The 27,506-nt window shown below is 34.8% G+C and overlaps 1 protein-coding gene, 1 non-coding gene and 1 pseudogene across 3 annotated transcripts in view; all 3 read left to right on the top strand.

The window, feature by feature from the left end:
- The first annotated feature begins 321 nt into the window (after window positions 1-321).
- LOC145279819 (uncharacterized) overlaps window positions 322-27,506 on the top strand; it is an 843,773-nt gene continuing 816,588 nt past the window's right edge. The window contains exon 1 of one of the 2 annotated variants that reach the window (XM_080131190.1): window positions 322-806. In XM_080131190.1, the coding sequence (XP_079987316.1) occupies window positions 783-806 (24 nt within the window). In that variant the 5' untranslated portion in view covers window positions 322-782. The remainder of the gene's footprint in view (window positions 807-27,506) is intronic. The other variant, XM_080131191.1, reaches the window with a different exon arrangement.
- Window positions 7,382-7,522, top strand: LOC145280566 (U2 spliceosomal RNA; annotated as a pseudogene).
- On the top strand, window positions 13,893-14,007 carry LOC145280654 (U6atac minor spliceosomal RNA). Its single transcript, XR_013868612.1, has one exon. It is a non-coding gene; the product is annotated as a U6atac minor spliceosomal RNA (small nuclear RNA).

Genomic DNA, 27,506 nt, shown 5'->3' with positions numbered 1-27,506 from the left:
TGGGCTCATAAAAATCGTGGTCTTTCTTTCAGTTCGAAATGTACTGTCATTTCTATCAATAATAATAAATAACTTCGTTTATATTCTCGCAGCAGCTGTTAATCTGATAGTTAATCTGATAGGAAATATATCTACTCAAGAGATGGTTTGAGCGAGAACAGCAACGGGTTTGCCATAATAATGGAATTGATATGCTTGATATCTTGAGAGGCTTGCTGTCACTAAAATCATAAGTATCAGGGTTAAACTCAACGGTTATGATTGGTGCGAGAACTCACAGTGGATACCGATCTGATTGGGTAGTTTACCTTTTTAAGCGACTAATAAAATCACGCGTCGATTAATTTAAACATTCATATAACTTTTTCGTACCGTGTTGTGCTTTTATTTCTTTTTTTCTTTTTGTCAATCTTAAGTTTAACTTTCTAAAACGCAACTAATATTAGAAAGGTCAAGGGGGCTTCTATAACGACCGATTTACAGATATTTTATCTTATTAAGGCAGTCGTGTTTTTTTTATATTCTCAACCGGATCTCACCGAACACGTCTCTTTAAATAACGTTGTACTAGCAAGCTTTATCATTGGCCTTCCTTTCTCTTTTTATTTTCAACTATCAAGTTTTCTGGAAAGAAAACTATCGTAAAAGAAAAAAAAGTCAAATAAAAACGTTATAGAGACAACAAAAGACAGTGTCAACACATAAAGGTGGGGACTACAGTCCACGCTTAACGGTGGGGACTAATACATGAAAGGCAAAAGGGAGACACGGTACCAAACATCATGGGATATAAATTTGAAATGAAGGTTAGTAATTATTTTATTATATCAAATATTTCTGTTCTAGCTTATATGTTTACGCGCCTACATGTATACGTCTGTGGACAAACATGTGTGGACTGGACATGTATTTGCATTTCTAACATACTAGCATGAATACCAGGCGTTGCCCGGGTGTTTGGAGGTGTATGCTAAGCAAAAAAAAAAACGGTCAATTTTTTTAACTTTGACCTCTATTATGACCTCTTAACATTTATTGCTTTGGGCTCAAATAAAGTCATTAAGTTAGACCATTGTCCAAGGAACCTATATCTAAAATTTCAAGTGTTTAGACCCAAAACTGTCGGTGGAGTTTGGTAGAGTTCTCAAAGGTCAAATAGTTGAACTTTGACCCCTTAACAGTCAAATTTCTGGCCGAAAACCGATTAAAAAGATTTTCCCAAATCTCAGTAGCATATATATCAAATTTCGAGTCTGTAGACTAAAAATTGACAGTTATTGCGTAGGGAAATGTACACAGACAAACACACAGACACGTTCACTTTTATAGATATACTAGCATGGGTGACCGGCGTTGCCCGGGTATTTGGAGGTGTATGTTGAGCAAAAAAAAAAGCGGTTAATTTTTTTTTAACTTTAACCCCTCTTATGACTCCTTAATATTTATTGTGTTGGGCTCAAATCAAGTTATTAAGTTAGATTCATGTCCAAGGAACCTATATCTAAAAGTTCAAGTGTTTAAACCCCAAATTCTCGGAGGAATTTGGTAGAGTTCTCAAAAGTCAAATCGTTGAACTTGACCCCTTAATCGCCAAATTTCTGTCCGAAAACCAATCACATCGATTTTCCCAAATCTCAGTAACCTGTATATCCAATTTCGAATCTGTAGGCTAAAAATTGACAGAGTTATTGCGTAGGGAAATGTACACAGACACACACACAATTTCACTTTTATATATATATATATAGAGAGAGAGAGAGATAGACTAGCATTTCAGCCCGTCGTTGCCCGGATGTTTGGAGATGTATGTTGAGCAAAAAAACAAAAGCCGCCAATTTTTTTATCTTAGACCCCTATTATGACTCCTTAAAAGTTAATGTTTTGGGCTCAAATCAGGTTATTAAGTTAGATCCATGTCCAAGGAATCTATATTTAAAATTTCACGTGTTTAGACCCAAAATTATCGGAGTTGTTTGGTAGAGTTCTAAAAGGTCAAATCGTTGAACTTTGACTCCGTAACAGCCGAATCTCCGGCCGAAAACGTATCACAAAGATTTTCCCAAATCTCACTACCCTGTATATCAAATTTTGAGTCTGTTGCTCAACATACACATCCAAACACCCGGGCAACGCCGGGATGAAATGCTAGTCGGGCCGGGATCAAAGTGTAGTATCTGTTCTGGAGATGCTGCACTTGAGCTAATTTGTCCCAGTCAATGGAGGGGAAACCCTCTATACTGGGACAATTATTATGTTTGGTCACAACCAGAGTGCCCCCTTTTTGCCTGCTTTTAGGGGAGCTGTTTTTTTACCTCACATTAAAAACGGCCTTGTGTCTAATTTGCTTTGGTGGGGAAACACATAAATACAATATATGACGTTCGTGTTTCTAAAGTTGGAACTACGTTTGAGACCTCTGTATATAGAAAACCTACATTTACAGGGCTCTACCTTAATTGGTTTTCCTTTGCCCCTCAGTCTAGAAAAATAAACCTCATTAGCGCTCTTACGCATCGTGCACTTATGATTTGTTCACCAAACCGTCTTGATACGGAACTTGGTGAAATCACAAATATTTTTCTTAGCAATGGATATCCCATAAATATAATAAAATCTACTATTGAACGTAAAATTACTACATTTAATGGTGGTAAACGTATTGGTCCATCACGTTGTCCCATTTATTTAAAATTACCATGGTTAGGTCCTGTTGGCCTTCATATTGTTAAAAGGATTTCTTCTGCTACTCAACGTTATTTTCCAGCTACTATGCTTAGAGTAGTTTACACAACTCGAACCTTTTTCTCTTCTTTTCGTAAAGATGTTTTATCCAACCATTCAAAAGAATTCTGTTGTTTATAAATTTGTTTGTCAGTGTGGAGCTGACTACGTTGGCAAAACATCCCAAAGATTAGAAATGAGAATATCCCAACATGTCCCTCGGGATATTTGACTACACCAGGTTTCGAGAACATCCGGGCACTCCCAAGCTCATGAGTCCGCCATTGGTAATCACCTGATGAGTATAAATAGGTGTTCTGATCAATATTCCGATGGGTGGTTTTCTGTTTTATACAGTGCGAGGTCGAACTATCATCTTAATATCATTGAGGCGTTAGTCATTAACCACTCTCGACCTAGCCTGTGTAGACAAAAGATTTTGAAACATCAGTTGGAGATATTTATTGATTTAAAACCACCTGAACAGTGAGATTTTTTTTTCACTGTTCTTCCAACTGAAACCAAATTCCCTTCTTCCCTCATTCGTTTTCTTAGTTTTTAATTTATCATTCTGACGTTTCCTCTTAGAGGGTCAGACGATAAGGCCTTAAGGATATTTTAATAATTTCACCTGCCCGTTTCTTGTTATTTTTTTGGTATTTAAATTAAATTATGTTTCCTCTGAAATTTCTCCTTCCATTTTGCTGTACCAAAAATTTACTTAAATACAATATATATATATATATATATATATATATATATACATATATATATATAGAGAGAGAGAGAGAGATTTGTAACAAAAGGATTGTTAAAAAAGAAAAGAAAAGAGACAACAAGGTTTTTTATAACAATATATATATATATTCGTATTCCTGTTTGTTTGTTTGTTTGTTCACAATTTGATTAATATATACAAAACGTGTCTTACTTTAATCTTTCAGTTATGTATATATATATATATATATATATATATATATATATATATATATATATATATATGAAATAAAATGGAGGTGGAAGGACCTGGATACTCAACGTTTCGCCCGATTTATGCGGGCTTCTTCAAGAGGGATGACCATCCCTCTTGAAGAAGCCCGCATAAATCGGGCGAAACGTTGAGTATCCAGCTCCTTCCACCTCCATTTTATTTCATATCGTCGGATTTAATCCAGCTCAACAATCATATATATATATGTGTGTATATATATATATATATATATATATATATATATATATATATATATATATATAGGGGGATTAAAAGAAAGATGTTACAAACACTTTTTAACTCTTCTCTATTGTCACCCATGTTACCGTCGAGTTAGCCATGCTAGTCTTAAAATAAATTTATCATTAATATTATTTCTTTAACGAAACATAGAAATTATCTAAACATGCAATAACAATGAAGACACAATACTTCTAGCGAAATGGTTCCCAACAAATTTCCAATGTTCACCTCGTTCAACGTCGCCATATTTTTTTTTACAACCGCACCCGAAAACGATACCAAATTCTCAGCAAGACCGACTTAACAGAAAGAATGTGAAAATATTATAAATAACAAGAATAAAAAAAGCAAACAAATAATTTTTGAAAAGTAAAGTTTCAAAATTAAGAATGCAAATACAGCTTTGTATTGTGATGAGGACATGTAAGTGGTGACCGGATGGATACAACGGAACAAATCATTATGTGAATTACAGTACGTTTTCCTATAATGATTTGTAAGAAAAGGATTGTTTTTAAAAAAAAAAAAGAAAAAAAAGAGGCAACAAGGTTTTTTATAACAATATATATATATATATATATATTCGTATTCCTGTTTGTTTGTTTGTTCACAATTTGATTAATATATACAAAACCTATCTTACTTTAATCTTTCAGTTATTTCTATATATAGTATGATTCTTGCAAAAATATACAATTAATAGCTCACCTTATTTGCATATGACATTAAGGAAAATCTATTTTACTAAATAGCGGTATTTTACTTAATGTTTTTAGCGAGAGAATTGTTTTAAGTATTCTATTTAAAATAGTTATTTAATAAACTTTAAACAACAATTATATTGATAATATATTTTATTTAATTTACTTGAAATTATTATTTCCAACAGCGACCTTTTTTAGAAACGTTTTTAGAGTTATTTGCCCCTAGATGCTATGCATAAAACGCAAACGTTTGCCAAAGAAAGCCATTTGGTAATTTCATTAAGTTTCTAGCTGGAAAAATAATTCCGTGTAGATAGGAAAATGTTTGGCTTTCATTATTTGTTTTTTTTTTTTTTATATTAAAAAAAAACACTTATGAAAAAACTGAAACGATTTCATTTTTTGTTTTATTTTATTCCTTAAATTGTCATGCGGAAATCGGTAATTTTTCTAGGGGGGATTTGCATTGGAAACATAAAATAAGGGTGCAATTATTTTTATGAAACTATTATCTACTTTCACCTAACAATTTAATAAACAAAACAACCCCCAAAATATGACAAATTCAACTTTCTGGGGGGAGGGTACATTAGAAACATAAAACGACAAATAAAAAGCAAATCGAAAATTTCCTTTATTTACAAAAAAAAGCCAGTAGAAAGTGCCTTTACAAAAAATAAAGGTAAATGTGTAGTTTAGCGGCGTAAATTATTTGACAGACAAAAAAAATATAAACACTATTTATTTTTATATAAAACATTATTAGACCCGAACACTGAAATAAATTTGGAAAACATATGTAAAGCCACGTGAAAATTAGTCAAACTTCTGACGTAATAAACAAAAGAGATTTCTCAATATAGGAATCTGAGGGTTTGGAGTTAGAAGTTAGTTGAAGTCAAGAGTTGATGAGTTAGAGTTGATGGGTTAGAGTCAGAAGCGAAGGGAAGAAAAATAGACCATGTAAATCAAAGTTTGAATCCCTGACATCACCGATCTGTCGATTGAAGAATGAATAAACTATGTTTGTAACTGTTTGTCTCGTGTCTTCAGAAAAGGTAAATGTGTTTCATCATCATCTTATAACGACCCTTGTCCAACCCCTTCAAAGATTATCTGTCCTCTCCTTCTCTCTATATGTGTATAAGAACTGTTGTATCATTTATCTCCCAGTCCGAATTAATATGAAGTCTCCAAGAATCATCCTAGTCTGATATAAATGTCTCCCTCATTATGATCGTCATCTGTTCTGAGTATTCGTTAATGTGTGCCCATTATGAACCCCCTGTTACACAACATACGTAAGAAGACATTGGCAATTGCCTCCAAGAATTGCAAAAGTTTAACGTGGACATCTCTCCTGGTGGCGATATACATAGGACTGCTGAGCGCTTGTGAATTGTATACTCCCATGAGACTTCCTCCTACGGGGGAAGCTAGTCTAATTCAGCTAGAGTGAATGCCGCTCTGATAGACTGATAGAGTGAAAGGAGCTCTGATAGACTTAAGTAATATAATATAAATTATTTTCCCCGTCGATAAATTTGATAATCATTTAGATAAAGATAGGAAAATGAAATATCAAGGTTTGCTGAATTTTAAAGGTGATTAAGACGATTTCCGTATTAATCAATCAGAAACGCCAACAATGCTAATATTTTGGGGGCGTGCCATACTTAAATGTTCATATATGATCGTTATAAGTATATCTTTTTAGACAAAAATCTAAATTAGTATTAAAAATCCATACGTCAAACATTATTGCTGCTTTGTATAACTCCGATTGCAAAAGGAAACAGATACATATATATTAATATTTATGTATACACGGTGGGGCGATAAAGTTGTTGCCCTAAAGAAAACAACATTACAGATTTATTTTAAAACTTTTATTGAAAATATTAATTCAGGCAATATGATTATTTAATAGACCTAACATCTACTCAATGTAGCCGCCTGTAGCCTCAATCACCGCCTCGATACGGGTCCGGAACTGGGAACATGCCTTTTCCACAAGCGCCGACGAGAGCTCGGTGATTATTCGGCGAATAACGGCAATCAGACTATTTTTGGTGTTGTGGAAGGTTGTGTTGATGATGTTCTCGACGTAGTCTAGTGGGTTCAGTTCGGGGAATAAGAGGGGGGCACTGAGAGAAGGGTATAACGTTGTAGTATTCCTTCTGAAGCAAATCTTGGGTTTTTTGGACTTTTGGGCCGGCGCCGAGTCCTGCTCTCACCCCCAGTGCCTGCCAGCGGTAACCTGATAGTACTTAGAAATCGCTACACTTTTTAACATATCCAGGCACACTTCGGTGTTGACTTTCAAGCCGACCGTAGACGTGAGTTGGTATAATGTGGCCCTCATTTGAAACCACACCAAATACCGTAACCATGGCTGAAAACTTTGTTTTTATCACACTGAGCACATCCCTGTTATTCGTGGCAATCCAGCCATGCATTTTAAGGGTGCTGGTAATTGTCGTGTTGTCATAACCTGGATCGGTAGAGAGCATGAGTTGTACAGTGGTACATCTCCGATCTTGCTCTATGAAGATTGTGTCACTTTCAGACATGATAGAAGGCTCCTATTGCTCCTGGGATTTGTACACAACTGGTCCACTAGTAGATCATCTGCAACATAAGAAAACCGGTTTCATCAAATAGAATAATGTCGTATTTTCTCGGCCGATACTTTTATCGTTCCATCCTGTACAGACATGTACAGGCTTCTTGGCCTTTTGGTCAAGATCAAAGTGTAGTATCTGTTCTTCAGATGCTGCAGTGCTGCACTTCATTTTCTTGTTCTCTTTCGGTGGAGGAGAAATCCTTCACGACTGAGACAATTTTTATTTTTGTACCTTTTCTCCACGTTAAAAAACGACCCTGGTGTCTAACTCTGTCCCGTGGGGAGGCATTGTAAATAGGTACACTGACATGACAATATTTCAAACTGTCATTATAAATACGTAAATCGTAGCTACAGGTTGAAACATTGTCATTCTAGTGTCGCAAAGCATGTACATGTCTGTATGAATAAATATTAATATAAATAGATCTATTTGTTATTTAACATTTTTATATATACCCGCTGGATATTCTTTGGATTTTATCTTACCGATGTATATTCTAAACCTATACACACACACACACATATATATATATATATACTGTTTTAACAAAAACCAAGACTTTAAAGAATGGGTTGATAGAAACAAAAAGTGTATTTCATTGTTAGTTACAGTTGTTTCAAAACCATTTGGACGAATTCAAACATTATGTCGTTTGAAAATATTCACAAAAACAGCCTTTCTTCAGACTTATTTTAATGAAAAAAACTTTAACAAGAAACTATTATGGAAAAAAAAAACATTTCCTTTATAAGGAAAAGAAAACAAGCGAAACTATTTTACCTCTATCGCATCCTTGCAAAATATTTTTTAAAGATTTCTATATCTAACTATTTTCGTATCTCTATTTAAAAAAAAAATTAAAACTAAAAATCATACGATGTTACCACTAATTACCTATGTCCATTTACTATGTTTTATTAATACTATTCATTGATTTCTTAAAATAGATTTCTATATTTCTTTATTTAATTTAAATTATTTTTTTTTAATTTATTTTTTTTTTCATCCGGACTAATCGACTAAGTTAAATCGTTACGAATCTATGTTAGTTTCGTATCGGGAATTAGCTTTGTTTATTTACGGCTAGCTTATTTATGTGATTTATAAAAAGTTTTAGTTTAAACCTTCTTCAATAAGAAAATAAAGTTCAACATTACTTTATACTTAGTTCATTCTTATTCTTCATTTAAAATTAAGGATCTCAATCTATATTTTATTTTACTTTTCTTTTGTTCTCTCCAATTAAGATTTACGATTATCGGATATTTTAGATGTGGAAGGGAGATAACTTTGTAAGTTCGAAATTTTAAAGATTTAGTTAAAATTATAAGTTCCCAAAATCCTAATAATATTCATAACGATGAAGGGGAATATATATCTATCTATCTATCTATATATATATATATATATATATATATATATATATATATATATATATATATATATATATATATATATACATACTATTGTATAAAGGGAACTTTGTATGTGTGAGAGATTTCTCTATAGACTCGACTCGAAAACGGGTGGGTTGATATTTTTAAATTTTTACACGAAAGTACTTGAGGTATCTGGGAGTGTTCTTAGATATTTTTACTATCAAAAAGCGTCTAATAAGTACCGAAAATTGATAATCGAAAAATCCGATTAAAGAAGGAATCCGATTTTGATCAAGGTTAACACTTTTATACAACTTAACATCACAAGTGAGTTTTAAAAAGAATTTTCGCCGTACAATCAGAAAAGGCTCAGCCTATAAAATCAACTGTAAGTTCTTTCTATCGTACAGAGGCGCGTTCAAAATGAATGTTTCTGTTTCGGGCACAATTTAACTATGATTCAGAAACCTTTTGTTTAACCCACGAGGGTAGTTTGCTCTCGTTCGGCAAGATATTATCGGGAAGAAGTCTTAAGTAATTCGGAATTATATTTTTACTATCGCCTCTATCGAATTACAAATTCCCGAGTTCGGCATAAAGATTCCTGCATACAATACGATGCGCCTGAAAAAGGACTGATGTTACATCGGCCGAAACGTTATAACTTCAAAATAAAAACCGTAATGTTAGCAGTCGAAATAATACAACAAAATACTTAATGTAAAATTGAATACGAACTGATATTCTGACCATAGCTATGATTTAGAAAGGAATCATCGAAGGTTTTCAAAATAATAATTTATAAATGACCTTTGTGTGACGATTTTATATAATAAATCGTTTACAATAGGTATTGTATACATAATGACCCGTTATCATACGTCTTGTCATTTAGTACGTTAAGTCTTTTGTCATCAAATGACACAATGTATATCTCAAGCTTGTAATGATATAGAATTACGATTGACCCTATTCCCAATCTCAGTCTGTAATGTTCTTATAACTTGACTCTCGAAAAGCCGCTGGTTTTAATAAGCTATATCAAATGACTTTCACCACAGATCTGAAAGAGAAGTCATATATTCAGTCTGTTACTAAGGTCGCCGGATAAATATTGTTGGATCATTCTATTGCTCCAGAACATACCTGGCTCTAGATTCAATCTTTTATTTACATAAGAATTAGATACGTCGAAAGATGGAATATTGCTGCCATATCTGGGAGGTGCCACAGAGGTTCTTTTTCCCCCTGCTTTGACAAAGCACCAGATCGATTTCCAAATCTAGTAATGAAATGGTCTGATTAATTCCTCGCAGTTACTTACTCCACAGAACAGACGTTGCTAGCCACTCTTTACTCTGTCGATATTTCAACGGAAGGTGCTTAACTGAGCTCCAGCCGATGGTTCCTTCTTGTAAGGCACTCACGGCAAAAACTCTTCCCAGTACCATAACGAAAAATCTATTTCTCTCCATGTACATAGTGTCAAGCGGTATTTCGGAGAACAAGTCTTCTTTCATTAACGCTTCCTGTCTGTAGAACAGATTACCGGAGGGGCTGCTTCTCTGTAAAATACAACATAGTTCTCCTCAAATCCAATGTCAGCAAATTATTGTCATGATTCGACCGCTACATACGCCGTCAAACACTAATCAATGTTAGTACTTCCATAGTGTTCGTCATATTCCAGCTGACAACAATTCCCGTTTCATTAATCATTAATACCGAGTGGCTCTTGAAAGTAATAAATAGTTAAACCAATCTTAAAAACCAACACGAACTCCAACATATAATAATTCAGAGGCAAATGTAATATCCAATAATATTAGGCTCAAATTTAGAATTTAGTAGGTTGCAGCGTATAAGGCAACAACAACAGGAAAAACAAAAAAAAAACTATTTATACATCAATATATTAATTATTAGCATTTCTGCCCGGCGTTGCCGGGTGTTTGGAGGTGTGTGTTGAGCAAAAAGAAAGTGGTAGTAGGAAGGCAAGTTCGAACCCGTACCGCGAAGGAAGAAAAGAACAGGAGAAAAACGTGACGTTTTGCTGTTACGACCACCGCCAAACTGGAAGTGACGTAGGTTTAAATTAAGGCTAGACAATCGAAAAGAGGGGATGACTTTCGAAAATATCGGCGAAAAAAGCGACCCCTCCCTGTAGATAAGTGCCCAGTTGAGGATGAAGAAATTAATGTTTTTAGCCAATTTTTCGGTATTTGCCGTCTGAAGGGTCGAGCTTCAAAACAATATTGATCTTGTGAAAATCCGTCGCTTCTGTCGAAAGTTTTAGGCAGACATGCAAGCACGCCTACATACATACATACATTTATATATTGGTAACAAACATGTTCGACCCAAACCGATAAAAAAGCTTGCCCTATCTCTGAATACCCTTTATGTAAAATATCAAATGTTTAGAACAGAAATTGTCTGAGTAATTTGATAGAGACCGCAGAGGTTAATTTTTTAAAAAATTTGACCCCTATTATAACCCCTTAACATTTATTGTTTTGGGCTCAAATCAAGTTAGATCCATGTCCAAGGAACCTATATCTAAAATTTCAATTGTTTATAGCCAAAATTGTCGGGGGAGTTTGGTAGAGTTCTTATGGTCAAATCGCTTAACTTTGACCCCTAAACAGCCAAAGTTTTGGCCGAAAACGGATTACAAAGATTTTCCGAAATCTCATTACCCTGTATATCAAATTTCGAGTCTATACACTGACAATTAACAGAGTTATTTTGTACACAGACAGACAGACAGACAGACACACACACAGACGTTTTCACTTTTATAGACATTGGCAACTTATTAAGAGTAATAATAGAAACCGAGAGTTCAGAGCCCTATTCTTTGGATCCTTCGGACTACTGTTCTCATCTTGTGTGTGTGTGTTTTGTTTTTTTTAGTTTCTTGTTTTTTACCCGTTTCGGTCAATGTAACCTCCGACTTCTTTCAGGTGTATCTTGTCGAACTCGGGAATATTTCTGTTGAACTCGGGAATCTGCATGGAATATCGAACAGAACAGTTCATTTAATTTACGGGTGTAGCATGCTTTAGTCTATTAAGCGATGGCTGAGTAGAAGTGATGATTCACAATTGTATTTTGAGTCCCACCCACACAATGAATTGAACTTCCAACTTTTAGAAGAGTGTAACCTCTAAGGGCTCGCGGAGTAGTCGATATTCTACTAGGTAAAATTCAGTTAGAAGTTAAACTCTTCTGGAGGTTGAAGATTCAATCCTCAGTGCGATTATGGATTATTTGGGACTTCTAACTTGCCATGTCTAACAGAAGATAGAGTATGCTAACCACATGGATTAAACAAAGGGATTCATTCGAAATTTCCTGCGTACTTCTGAGTTTGACCGAAGTATTCCCGAGTTTGACAGAAATATTCCAGAGTTCGACAAAGTACGCATAAAGAAGGTCAGAGGTTACATCGACAGAAATGTTTTGAAAATGTCGTTCAAGATGAAAACAGTTGTCCGAAGAATCCAAATAATACGAATTATCATCTCAAAAATTCAGAAACATAATATTAAAGAGGGATATAAGTGTCCAAGAACGTTCTAGATAAAAAAAAAAAAAAAATAGTTGCTTTATCTCAAGAAAAATTAGTAGCTATGTTTGTTTTGGTTGGCGCCGCATAAACTTCCGTGCGACCGGTTATGGGCAATGTAGATGCATGTGAATGTTTACTTGCCTCTGTTTGGCCTTGAAAAAAAGTGCGCGTATAAGCGCATGAGCGTACAGTAATTTGTGAAAATGGGAAACAGAAGTCGGTCTGTATAAGATTATTGTGAACATGTGAGGAATGGGTAAATTCCGATTAGTAATTCGTGAATATAACCCATTGCATTTACAAGGGACAAGTCTGGTTTTGCGATATATACACTGAATCTGGAAGCGGAAACCGCAAAAAGGGGAGAAAAGTGTGTGTTTGGGTTTTTATATTACACGCGAAATTTGGAAGTGAAGAGGAGAGCATATCAAAACGAACCGACGAAAGACAGCCAGTCGTTTTTGGAATGACATCTCGTTGTAAAAATCTGACCTGCCAGTGCCTTTTTACAGCACCTGACTCTCACTTTCAGTCAAATACTGAAAGAAGTGAAAAAGAAAGAATAGGAAACACTAAAATGAACAAAGGAAGAAAGGGAGAAGCTTATATTAGCTCGGTAACTTCGCTGTTTGCCCCCTACATTCTTTCCTAATCTATCACACATTCTCGGGACTGTGGCTGTTTAAAGAAACTGCTGATTTGAGCTTTTGTACAATCGAGAGTCGATAACAATATATTTTGCTAATTATGATGTTCTCAAAAGCGAAACCCTATCTCAGCCTGCAATAATGTAGTCCAAATAAGTATATAGCTAACCTCGAATGTTTCTTTTTTTTTATTTCAGTTGTTTCAACTTTTTAAAAAAACTTCAAGAATACGATTAAAAAGTTGTATTTTTAAAGGGAACACTATTTTTAATTTATTTTTTCTTCTTTCTATCTATTAGTTTTGCATTCTCATAGATTTACTTTGTTTTCTTTTTCTTATCGATTGGTTTCGTTTTAATGATTCAAAGTAGTGAACAGCTAGTTTTCGATAATTTGGTGTAAATGTAAAAGTTGCACACTTCTTGTTTAAACAAATGTCCAAGTGAATATAACGGTCGTCTCAAATTGAGTTGAACTAATTTTACTCAACATAATTATTCTTCTTGTATTTCCTAATTAATACAAAATGCTTGATATTTGATAAAGGTTACTGGAACAATTTGATTCTATTGATCTTTGCATAAATGTCTTGTTTTAATGCCTTATTGGAAAATCTTTTATATTCTTAGATTAATTAACATTTCGGCCGTGTTTTGATGTTCCATCGATATTCAAATCGTTATCATTTTTTTATTTGCAATCAGACGTCTCATATAAAAGTAATAGGACTTTATTAGAATAATATCATCAACCCCACCGCAAATAGTACAAACCATCAGCGTCGAAAAATGGCACCAACGAAAAGTGGGTAATACGGAATGTGATTGCAGAAAATCGAATAAGAAGAAAACACTGAGGAAGAAATAACATAATATAGAACATAGCGGGATTACCCGACATTGTCCGGACAAAAATGTAAGATATTTCTTATCAAACCTCTTCTTTATCTTTCTTACTTTCTCTTTTCCCACTCTCTATCTCTCTCTTTCTCTCTCTCCTCAATGTGTTGCAAAAAAGGAGAGACGGCTAGCACTCCCCTTGACAAGGACGGAAAAAGATCATTTGATCTTCTAAACACATATGGCATTTGCTTCCTACTTCGAAGCAAACCTATTTTTCCATAATACCAATACGAAAAGTAGACACTGTATTCACCAGAATCCGAATTGGTCATTCAAGACTAACACATGAATACCTTCTGAAAGCAGAAAGTATTCCTTCAATGCAGAATCTGCCAACAACCACTAACCATTAAACACATATTAATAAAATGTAAAAAATATGAAAATATTCGAACGAAATATTTATAAAATAATGATTTTGTTTTTTAACTTTTAGATATTATTCATTCGGGATAGCACTAATCAAGGTAATATAAACTTTGTGAATACTTGTTTTCTCGCTTATTTTTTTACTTTTAGTCGAATATACAAACGTACGCTCATACACACAAGCAACTTAACTTTTTATTACAAATAAATCATTGATGATGCCTGTTGCGAGAACACTGAGTTAAAATAATCATTCAATGAAACTGGAAATTTAAAAAGACTTAATTTCACTTTGAATCCAGAGAAAGTGACGGTTTTTATCAGCGAAAAACAATTCATAACGACTGGTGTGAGAATTCTATCATAGTTATGACACCATTTAAAAGCATAGGAAGTGGGATGCCGGATATCAATTAATACGCACAAAAAATGTTATAGCAGTTTTAGTTGTTCAAGGCGTGTATAAATCTGTATACACGGATTGTCGTTGACAGCCCAGTTTTTAATGGTTAAAAGAATATAATCACTCGAATGCCGATGTTTAGTTTATATAAGAGTTTATATAAGATCTCTGGATTTTAACAAGCATAAGCGGCCCTTCGGAGAAAGATAGACAGTTTATCTCGTTACACATAGCAACGTCGTCTGCGATCAAATCCACTAGAGATCTTTATAGAATGGCAACGTTTCGCTTTCGTTTGCTTCAGTTATCTCCGTACTTTTTTAAATTACATAAGTTCGTCGTATTTAGCAGAAACAAAATGCAGTGTGGAAAATAAAGAAAAAACACTATAGGTTTATTTTAAAACTTTTATTTTAAAAATCAATTTAAGTAACTTTATTATGTAGTAAAGCTGATATCTATTCACTGTAGCCGCCTTCAGCCAAAATCACCGGATCCAGAACTTGGAACATGCCTTGTCCACAAGCGCTGGCGGGAGCTCGGCGAATATTCGGCGGATGGCTTTAGTGCTGTGGGGGGTCATCTTGATGATGTCATCGACGCATGACCAAACGAAGTAATCCAGCGGGTTCAAGTCGAGAGAGCAGAGAAGGTTACAAAGCCGTGTCACTCCTTCTGAAGCCACGCCTAGGTCTCTTTGGACTTGTAGGTCGGCACCGAGTCCTGTTGCCACACTAGGGCCTGCCAGCGGCAACCTGATTGCACCAAGAGATTACCATACTCATCAGCACATCCAGATACACATCGGCGTTGGCTTTCAAGCCTATTTCGAATATGTGAGGTGGCATGATGTGGCCCGTGGATGGAAACTTTAGGAACCGTGGATGGAAACCTTGTTTTCATCACGCTGTTATTCGTGGCAATCCAGCCATGCATTTTGAGAGTAGAGTGCTGGCAATGGTCGGGTTGTCATAACCTGGATCAGTAGAGAGCTTGAGCTGTACAGCGGTATATCTACGATCTCGCTCGTTGAGCATTGTGTCACTTTCAGACATGGTAGAAGGCCCCTATCACTCTTGGTATTTGTACATAACTGAACAACTAGTAGATTGTTTGCAACAAAAAAAAGAAAACCGATTTTCATTAAACGGAAATGGAATCATGTTGTTTTTTCTTGAGTGACAATTTCATCGTTCAATCCGATATATTGAAAATAAAAGTAAATTAAACAACTAAAGAGAATGGATATACGTCAGTTCGATTGACGAGTATGCATAGGTTTTGTATAACTTGTGTGTAATCCCAAAATGCAAAAAGCAGAAGAGTTCATTGTTATCTGTTAGATGGGTACCACAAAATTTATGTAGCATAAACACATTGTGTATACGGACAACCTGAAAGTTTTTTTTTTAAATATGAAACAAAAAGAAACTAAAATCCAATAAATCCAACAGAAATATTTTGTTTGACCACCTGAATGGAATTCAGAATCAAAAAGTGTGCACGAATAGAGATGAAAATGGGGAAATTCGCAGCAGCAAATGGTGTAGAACTGCCGAACTAAGGACATTTCAAAAATGATACTTATAACTCTGGAATCAAGCCTCATCATAGCCACAGCAATGAAAGAGAAGATTGAAAGATGAAAAAAAAAATTCTTAGAAAAATGAAATAGTATAAACGTAATAAAAATATTACGAACTGGACGATATTACTCGTATGACATTCTGAACACTTCATAGGCCGAGACAAAAAAGAACTCAGGCAGCTAGACCAAATAACTAGAAAAGTAGTGACTATGCCCAATGTATTACATTTGAATGATTGCACTAACCAACTGTATGTAAAAAATACAATAGGGACAGGTGCTTGATGAGTACAGGGGGTTTTGTGGGTGTTACGGTAAAAGAACGCTATAGTATATAGTATATTTAAAAACATAAAGAGAGAAATAGAAAATAGAAAGAGAAGAAGCTGCGCAGATAACATATGAGAGATGCCAAAGGCGAAACACATAACCACATATTGTCAATGCTGCGAAAAAGAACAGTTAAACAGAGAAAAGGAATCGTCGCTAAACAGTTACACAAGACAACGCTTCATCTGACAGCTATGAACATGTAGACAAAATGTACTCACACAAAGTGGAGATTCTAGTGGAAAGGGCACTCCTATCTTCTGGGATGTACCAAAAACAGATGTATCCAAGCAAGGAGACCTGAAGTGATAATAATCATCAACAACTGAAAAATTTCAGAGCATATCAGAAAATGAAAATCATGCAGCCAGGAAAATTTAATAAGTACATAGATTTTGCCAGAAAGTTGAAAGGAACATGAAACTAAGACTGGAAACAATTTCGAAAAACTGGGAGAAAACACTATGGGAAATGAGAGTAAGAAAAAGAATTGATACTATATAACTTACGGGACTGATGAAAACAGTTAATATATTAAATAAAATCATTGAGTTCGGAAACCAACCCGTATTACTAGTGAAACCGATCAACCAACAAGGAAGCAGAAAAAATTGAACAAAGAATATAGAAATAATACTGCTGAAATCTGAGGTGATTTAAATTGCCAGAAATCCAATAATCTTGCATTACCTACAATTATATTACCTTCGGCTAGCACAAAATGGTCAGGAAGGGTTAAACAATATGAAAAATCTCGGAAGAGAAGACATTTACCTGATCTCCACTAAAATGGTAGCGGGAGTATTAGAATCATGGGCACTTTCTTACAATTCAAAATTTACAGAAGACCAACGATTGTTGCTAGTAAAAGGATCAACAGTAAATTTCGGTTGGGATAATGCAAAACGATTTACAATGGTTATCCAAAGAAGCGGATAGTGTTGGAAACCTGGAGAGATTAGTTGTCATTCAAACTGCAAGGAAACCCTCTTGTTATTGCTAGCGAGCAATCACAAATAATGACTAGTGTAAGAACCCCTAGCCAGACCTCCACTTGAGTGCGAAGAGTGCTGGGACATTGGATTTGTTTATTGCCGCTCAAATTCGAGTGAATATCAACGGTAAATGACTGTTGTGATCACACAATGGCTATTGAATACGGTTGACAGTACTGAAAATCTGGTGAGACGTGTTGTCACCCAGATTCCAGGGAACATCAGCAGTTATTATCAGTGAGTAATCTCTTATAATGTATGAGGCCTCCAAGCGAGTCTGTTGTCCGCTATTCTGTTGCTACAAATACTTTTGAATGGTATAGCCCCAAAGAGTGCTACTTGTTGAAAGAGGCAGGGAGCAGAGCGAGAGGTGCTTTTTTCCACATTTCTTTCACCTTAGCACATTGTTTCTTTCGGAAAATATCTTATTGAAATTTAAATTAAACTATACAGATCTCCCACCGCACCCCACAAAAAAGATTGGTTGCGTCTATATCGAATGGTGCCTCATGAAAGACTTGTGCAGGGCCCGGGAAGACCGAAGAGGGAGAGCACATACCAGACCTCTAGTTGAAGAGTGCTAAGACGACCGGGGCCTTGGGGATATGTTTGCCATTCAAACGCCAAGTAATACTAATTGTTCATGCCAGTGAGAAATCAATGGTAAGCGGTTGTTGAAATAACGTGTATTTACTTGTGTTGGTTATCGAGAGAGGTGGAGAGCACTAGATATCTGGGGATACTTGTTAGCGGTCGCTGAAAATACGAGAACTCCTACTGAGTGAATAATAATAATAATAATAATAATAATAATAATAATAATCTATATTTAGCTCTGCTATGACAACAGGATGCCTGATTTTTAAGCTACTACAAATATTTAAACAGAGACAATTGTGTTTTATAATGCCTAAAAATATAGTGTGTTTGGCAGTGGAATGAAGTCAAAATCAGTGATTAGTCAGGATGCTGTATGTTCTGTAGTGATCGATACCTATCAATCAATACCTATGTAGATATGCTATGAGAGATACAATGGCAAGTGCGTTCAAAAAGCCGTTAATGCATTCAAATCAATAACGGTTTGGTGTTGTCACTATTTTCATAGAAATCTGAATTTTGAAAAGATTGATTAATGACGTCATCCACGATGCACAAGATTATTAGCTTATCCCATACGTTGCTAAGAAATTTGCGGACCATAATGCTTACCTTTCACCATTTTACAAAGAGTAATATACTCAAAAATGGTTCCGGAGAAAATGAAACATGTTCCTGTTTTGCCTGCAAGTAATTGATATTCAAATTTAATAGACAATCAAGAATCCTTCAAAGTACTCTCTCTCCTAGTCGCCAGCATCCTAAATGAAAGTGTTCCTGCGGCACATACTAGATTTAAACTTGACACACCCAAGGTTATCCGTCCGTGTCGTTAACCACTGAGCCATCGTCAACTTCTCCACATGTTTAGTCAATCCCATATGTTTTGGGGTTTTTTTTTTCAAATTCTCTCAAAATTTTTTTCATCTCTCAACTAACAATCATTCTACCTTATTAACAGTTATCCTCGAGTAATCTTTTGCCTTGATCAATAGTGATGCTTTAGTAAAGAAAAATCATGAGAAACAAGCAATTATTGAAGTGTGTATATTGATTTAACGCGAGACTTGTGATTTAATCGGTCCTTCACCGAAACAAATCAAAGAAAGAACACATATAAATAGCGTTACAGCAGTTTTTTTTTATATTTGTTCTTTTGTATTACTCGAGGTTATAATTTAGTGGATTAATACTGTTCTGCACAATTTGTTCACATATTTTTTTCCTTATAAAACAAATTCTCTCCGTGTCACTTGATATAACAGACCTATAATTTCGTATTGTTTTTATTATTCTTGAGTAACCACCAATCGAGGCAAAAAGCCATTCAAGAATAAAAACAATGATGACTATCATTCGATATATATAGAATAATCAATATTATTAAAGTTCGATATCTTTGAGGTTGTTTAATACGATCATTTGTTGATATTGTGAAGACGACTATGTTGTAATCTTAAAGGAAGCAGCTCTATGGAATTGAGTGCAACAGTTGGAAAGATCATGAACATTTCGGTTGGTGCTAGTCGCATGGAGGAAGAAAAGAAAGTCATATTCCGTGTTAATAATGATACGAGTTCTTGCTGTGAATGTCTAACAAGGAGGAACTAGAGATTGGAGCTGATCACAATAGGATAAGAAGAGACTAGCAAGATATATTCTGTAAAGAAAAGAATTGTAAGATAAAAAAAACAGATCATCCCACTAGATTGCGAAGTCGACTTTATACTTTTTTTAATGCAGGAACGAGTGCTTTGTTCGACAACTTACAATGTTCCCCTGTAAAAATTCTTCTTATATCTCTATAATAGGAAAACTATTTTTAAGATCGAATCTTTTCAATTTTCGATACTCATTGGATTCATTTCTGTACAAAACGTATCTAAGAACACTGCCAGACATATAAATTACCTTTGTGTGAAATTTGCAAAAGACGGGTTTAGCTATTTGGGAATCTACGAGGAAAGAACACACACACACACACACACACACACAAAGTGACTTTTATATAATAGTAGAATATTTCATTTCGTGGGAATCAGATCGTCGTATTGTTTACATTGGGATTTCCCGATATTCTTAGGGTTAGATATCAAATACCTACAGGAGGGGTCGCATGAGGGTCGCCAGCATCCTAAATGAAAGTGTTCCTGTGGAACATACTAGATTTAAACTTGGCACACCCAAGGTTATCCGTCCGTGTCGTTAACCACTGAGCCATCGTCAACTTCTCCACATGTTTATTGAATTGGTATCGTATATCTTTTCTACCAGTTAAATCTATTGGAAGGATCGTGACAATAAGTCTCAGTGCTCCTTTGTTCAACAACTAATCAAAAAGTTTGCTGTTTGAAAGAATTTTTACGTATCGTTCTAACGTACACTTATAATTGTTTCTTTTATTTATGTTTGAGAGGACACGAGTTTTAATATTGGGCGTCGTCAGAGTCGTATATATTTTCAGAGTAAGAAAACGTATGTAGTTCAAATCAAAAGCAAACATGCCGAATAAAAAAAAAGTTAAACCATTTCATTTTCTTATTTTCATAGAAAACTAATATGATGGGTGGATTGGGTGGACTGTTAATTTTTTTATAAGCAGCAAAACAAGATCAGATAATCTTGTCGAACAACTTTGGTTGAAAACTTATTACAACATTTTATATGCATACTAGCAGACTGACCGGCGTTGCTTAAATATGATGTTTTAAATAATGTAGATTATATAGTTATTATTATAAACCAATTTTCTATTTATTATTATATTGTACCCAATATATAGTGGTGGCTGCCCGACATAGCCTGGTCGTAGAATACGCTAAAATATGATATTTTAATTTATGCAGATTGTAAATTAACTATTATAGAGACAATACTCTGTTGAGAATTATATATATATATATATATATATATATATATATATATATGTATATGTATATATATGAACAAATGATTAATAAAACATGTTAAAAGATATCTTGAAAAAGAGTTAAAAACATATTTAATTTTAAAAATTTAATGATTTGGAATTCATTCCATCTGCGCTTTTTTCCAAGGAACTCTGCTTTTTGGATTATTTTGACCATTTGGAATTTACCCATTGGATTAAAATTTTAAATTCGACCGTTTGGGATTTTACCAATTTTTGGATTTTTACCTTTCACCGGACTATCCATTCATGTGAAATCTTTTTATCATTTTTCTTTTGCCTCCTGTTCCCTTTACCTCACCCTTTTTTCTTTAACCAAGTAAGATCTGTGACTTACTTGTAGTTTCATTAAATACTTTTATATGCACAATCCTATCTTGCATTTTGCTAATTCCTGCCCTCTGATGAGAAGGAGAGTATTTCTTCGAAACTCCGCGGATTAAGGACTATCCACTTATCTTGTGCTTCATTTTTTAAAATTAAATATGTTTTTAACTCTTTTTCAAGATGTCTTTTAACATGTTTTATTAATCATTTGTTCATATTATAAGCTCTATTTCCTTTTCGGTTTTATTGAGCTTTTACATCTGGCTGAGTTTTTTTTACTTGTAAATATTAACTCTTTAATATTTATAATATATTTTAAGTTTACCATTTTGATTACCTTGGTAAACTTATTGTAATTTTTTATTATATATATATATATATATATATATATATATATATATATATATATATATATATATATATATATATATAAATTAATTAACAAAACCTGAAGCAAAAAAAAATCTAAATAAATAAAATCAAATAAAACTAATATTGAAACAGATTAGTAAATGCGTCAACAAATTCACCGTTCTCAAACAACTATTTTATACGTAAACAAAAAATAAAAAAGAAGGAATGAAGAAAAAGGGACGGATACAGAGTAGTAGCAGTAGTAGTAGTAGTAGTAGTAGTAGCAGTAGTAGTAGTCTTGGCTTTACTACAATTGTTCTTATGTTTGGTTAGTTGTAAGAAAATAGCGACAGTATAGTTGTAATAAAGAATAGTTGCAAAACACCCCCACTCTTCCCATGTTAAATAATAATTTCGAAATAATAACGTTAATATTTCAGTGCGCAGGTGAAAATCTGCAAAAGAAGCGATTTGTGTTTATTTGTTTACGTTGTTATGGGTTAATGTTTATGCGCGCATGCGCAACCGGATGTCGTAAACCGGAAAGTGGGTTAAATCACACGTTACACGGTTATTTCAGTTTTATAATTCTATAGATTTTGAACTCAATCTTTTTTCCTTGTGCTCATTTGTGAATTATATCACGGAATTTCTCCTTTTGGATAACATCGAAATATCTTTCAGTAACGCGATTCCTTTGGATGTTTACATACTTTTCTTGAATTTTACCGTTATTGGATATTCTACTATTCACTAGACCATCCATTCATGTGAATTCATTTTTCTTTTTTCCCCCCATTTCCCTATTTTTTAACTTTTACCAAGTAAGCTCTATGGTTTACGTCTAGTTTCATTAAATACTTTGCAAGCAAAATCCGATTCCGCATTTTGCTAATTCCTACCCTCTGATCAAAAGGAAAGTATGTCATTCGAAACTCCGTAGATTAAGGACAATCCACTTAATTTGTATTTTCTTTTTGAAAATTAATTATGTTTTTAACTCTTCTTAAAGTGTTTTAACATGTTTTATTAATCCTTTGTTCTCATGTATATATATATATATATATATATATATAAAAGTAAAATAAAAATACAAATTTAGTGCCATCAGCTAGAATCGAGACGAAAGATGTAGCTTTTCAGTCTTATTCGTTAATGTCGCATCTAAGTCCATACGCATACAATTTAAAAAAAAATAACCTTGTTAAAGATATAAATGTATATTTTCGCATGCGTAGAAATAATATGCTTAGTCGATTAACGCCTACCAAGTTCTTTTTTTTTCAACTTTGACTCCTCAGCAGCTATTTTTACCAGTTAAAACCAAATTGAATTTGTTTCAGAGGCCAGACTCCCTATATATCAAGTATCAAATAAATCTGTAAACCAAAAATCGATTCTTACACAGACAGACAAGGCCATTTTAATATATATATATATATATATATATATGTTTATATATATGTGTGTGTAACTTATCAAAAAGAATATATATATATATATATATATATATATATACGTTTTCTTTTTTTTAAGTTACATTATTGTTTCAGCTACCCGGCCGTTTTTTTGTTTTTTTTTGGCCGTCTGTAGCTTCCTCAGAGTTTTACAGAACCCTGAGCTTAAACAATAATGTAACTTAACAGAAAGATATGGTAATAAATAAATAAATAATAAAAAATAAAAAAATAAAACGCATATTTGCTCTACAACAGTGTTGAGCACTTTCTTCGGTTTTTATTAATTACTATTTCTACTATATATATATATATATATATATATATATATATATATATATATATATATAGTGCAAAATTTTGTTGAAAATTCAAATACTCACGTTATCATTTTATAACCTTCGTTTATTTCCTGGATTTTTTTCTATTAGAGCTGTTTCATCGATGAGTTGGCAATTTTACGATTTATGTTTCCATACAAATATCTTGTCCCCACCAACTTCTTCAGATGTTTATCCATTAGATTTTTACAAAAGGTATATTTTTAACATGCTGGACATCGTATTCGGGTAAAAGGATTTCCACAGCCATCCTTCCTCACTTCCTCCATCTCTAATATATATATATATATATATATATATATATATATATATATATATATATATATATATATTAGTGCTGGCACGATTAATCGGAATCGGAATGGCGAATCGGAAAAATCGTAACTTTTTGGGGTATATCTTTTTTTTCACATGGAGGTCACCACTTATCAAGGCCCAGAAGCCAGTTGGGGATAAGGGTTATTGTGTGTATAGTAATCAATGGGATAGTATCGTAGCAATAGTTAATATTGGAGATTTGATAAAGTGTCATTACTTAAGGGAGCGGTTCATCAGGAATTTGTTTGTGTTGGACTTGAAGACATCCAAGTTGAAGTCGGTGGGGGGACAGGGGTTCAGTGCTAAGAAAGACGCTTTGTTCATGGAATCTACGTTTTTATTTAGGCACGGATAAAGAGTGGGGAAAATTATTAACAGTGGTTTCAGCTAGGTGGGTGTTTTTCGTGAAAGATTGGTGATGGGGGACCCGAGAATGGAGCTCAGACGAGCACTTGCCATGGAAATAACGATAAAACAGATACAGGCTCGCAACGTCTCTTCTGTAGGAGAGAGGTTGCAGGGAAGAGAAAAGGGCATCCCCCACCAATCCACGAAGTCTATTTTGTACTCTGTCAAGGCAGGATAGGCTGTTTTTAGCAGCTCCTGCCCAGATGTGGCAGCAGTACTCCATCCTTGGACGTATTTGGCTTTTATATAGATGGAGAATTGCATCATTAGTGAGATATCTACTGGAGCGGTAAAAAGATCCCACCATTTTTCCAGCGACCTTGATGTATATGTTCCATTTCAGATCAGGAGTAAAGGTCAAACCGAGAAGCTTATCAAAACATGGGGCCTCCCCTAGACAAGAGCCATTAATTTCAATCGATGCCAGATGGGGATCAGAGCGTTTATGATGTAATGATAGGAGCTTCGTCTTAGATGCATTAAAGGTAACCAGCCACCTCTTCCCCCACTGTACCACGCACTCAAGATCTGAGGAGAGAGAATCAGAGAGAACATTGTCATTTACGGCCTTTGATGTGTTGCCATAGATAGTCGTGTCATCAGCATAGATGTCAACGAATGATTTTAGTATGTGTTTTGGGAGATCATTGATGTAGATCAAGAAGAGAGTTGAACCCATGATGGACTCCTGAGGGACTCTAGCATTAATACTGTGGGCCTCTGATGTCTGCCCATCAACCACTACTCTTATGAGCCTATCAGAGAGAAATGATTTAATGATTGAGAAAACATTTCCAGTTATACCGTAGCTGGACATCTTGTGAAGTAGGCCTTTATGCCATACTTTATTGAAGGCTTTTGATATGTCAAGAGCAATTGCCCTAAAAATGAAGTCTTTGTCAAGATATTCGCTGATTCTATGAGATATAACCATTAGCACGTCTGCTGTCGATCTAGCAGAACGGAAACCATATTACGTGTCACTAAGAAGATTATTTCTGCTGAGGTGGTTGACTATTTCTCTATTTAATATGGATTCCAGCAACTTACTCATGACACACAGGAGACTTATTGGTCTGTATTGAGAGCGAGATGATATCACCTGAATTCTTAAATACACGGCATACTGATGAGATTTTCCAAGGTGTTGGAAAGCGCTTTTCCTCAAGGCAACGCTTAAACACTTTGGTAAGTATGGGGGCAAGTTCTGGTTGTAGCTTTTTTAACACTATAATTGGAATTCCGTCAGGGCCAGTTGCTTTACTGGAATCAAGGTTCTTGATTAGCTTGGCGACCTCATGCATAGATATTTGTGTGTTACCTAGCGTGTTGTGGGAGGAAATATGGGGAGTTGATGGCCTTCGTCGCATAGGGTAGAATTTGCTGCAAAGTTCTTGGGAAATAGTTTGGCCTTGTCGGATGCTGACGAGATGACCTCTGGTCCATTGATAATGGTTGGGATAGAACGCACGCTTCTGTTCAGGAACCTATTTGCTATTTGCCAGAACTGGTGGGAACCAAACCGCTGCTCAGCTACTTTGGATTTAACGGACTGAGCATATAGCTCTCTTACATTTTTTATTACTCTTTTACACAGGTTGCTGGCGGTCCTGAAAGCAACTTTAGTCTCAGTGCATCTATTACGTAGGTAGCTATCTGTGCGCAGTGGCAGCAGCACATTCAAAGCAAAACTATGGCTGGCTGTTAGGTTTTTGTTGGAAATTTTTGGATGGTATGAATTGGTCTATGCCTACAAGTAACCATTCGGTCAGGTCTGATACTACAGAGGACACATCCTTTTTAAACATGGAATGGCGAGATAGATCAGATATGAATGTACGGAAGCTACCCCAGTCAGCCATAAAGTATCGATATACAGTACAGTGGAGAGATACGACTGTAGACTTATTATATTTCATTTTTATCTTAACTGATACAACAGAGTGGTTGGAGGATCCCAAAGGAGATAGAACGGCACATGAGCATAGGTCGGGGGAAGTGGAGAGAAAAAGGTCTAGAAGGCTTGCGTACTGAGCAGTAGTATCGGGCACACGGGTGGGCTCGCGAACAATCTGAGCGAGGTCATAGGCAATGGCAAAATCATGACAGAACCTCCCCTCATCATCAGTCTTATTTGAGTGGGTCAACCATTCCACATTATGGACATTGAAGTCACCGCAAATGTAAATGTTAGCCGCGGGATGAGCAGACAGGATGTGGTCAATTTTCTCCGATATACTCTTAAAGATAGTAATCCCGCTGTTGTGGGGGCGATAGAGGGCAAGTATAAATGTGGTGGTGTAAGCAAGTGCAACCCGGAAGCACATATAAGGTAAATTAGGGTCTTCTCTGGAGATATCCCTGCCACACGGGAAGCCATCTTTGATGTAGGCACATATTCCATGCCTATAGCGATCTTGGGGGTAAGATTTAGATGTTAAGTTAGAGTATCCTTTAATTATGCACTCATCTAGGGAGGTGGTCGGCCCTATTCCAGTTTTGCTTAGAAAGAATATGTCTGTTTCGTCTCCTGTAATCGGGTTTCCACCTCTGGAAGGTTGGAATGTAGACCCCTTACGTTGGAGAAGGAGGCATGGTAGTAGGGGTCTACGTTGGGGGATGGGGTTTTAGATTTATTCGTGTTTTATTTTATTTTTTTTTAGATATTTCATGTTGAGGATTTTGGGATTTGTGAATCAGGTCAGCATACTTGGTTAAAGCAGTACAGAGAGGGAAAATAAGAGAGAAAAGACGCGATTTTTTTTAGCACATGATAAGGTAAAGCCGTAACAATTACCCACTAGTATGGCATCGAGAGGCCCCACCAGAGACTACTGGATGGTCCAGAATCCATTCACCAAACCAAAGAAAGAAAAACATTAATATTTAAAACTAAGGTTAAATTGCTTGCTCATATCCGTACTGTGACAGATATTTTACTAGTATATGTGTATATATATATATATATATATATTGTGTGTGTGTGTGTGTGTGTGTGTGTGTGTGTGTGTGTGTGTGCGGAATCGGGAAAATTTTCCGATGCCAAAACCGATTCCTTTAATTATCTATTTTATTTTATAAAAAATCTTCCACTGCTTGTAGTAATAATAAAATAATAAATATTTATTGATAAACTTCCAGGAAGGCTAAAATCTCTAGATCACACCCTCACAATGTGTCTTTACGTTTGAGAAAACACATGCGCATTTAAGATGTGTTTTTACAGTAATCGAAATAAAATTACAACTTTATAGTAAAATACTTATATACTTATAAAGAATCGGAATCGGTAATTG

This window comes from Euprymna scolopes, chromosome 7 (assembly GCF_053919585.1).
Source record: "Euprymna scolopes isolate OS-2025 chromosome 7, ASM5391958v1, whole genome shotgun sequence".
Lineage (NCBI taxonomy): Eukaryota > Metazoa > Mollusca > Cephalopoda > Sepiida > Sepiolidae > Euprymna > Euprymna scolopes.
Note: the sequence above shows the minus strand (reverse complement) of the source record. Positions and strands in the feature narration are given on the sequence as shown.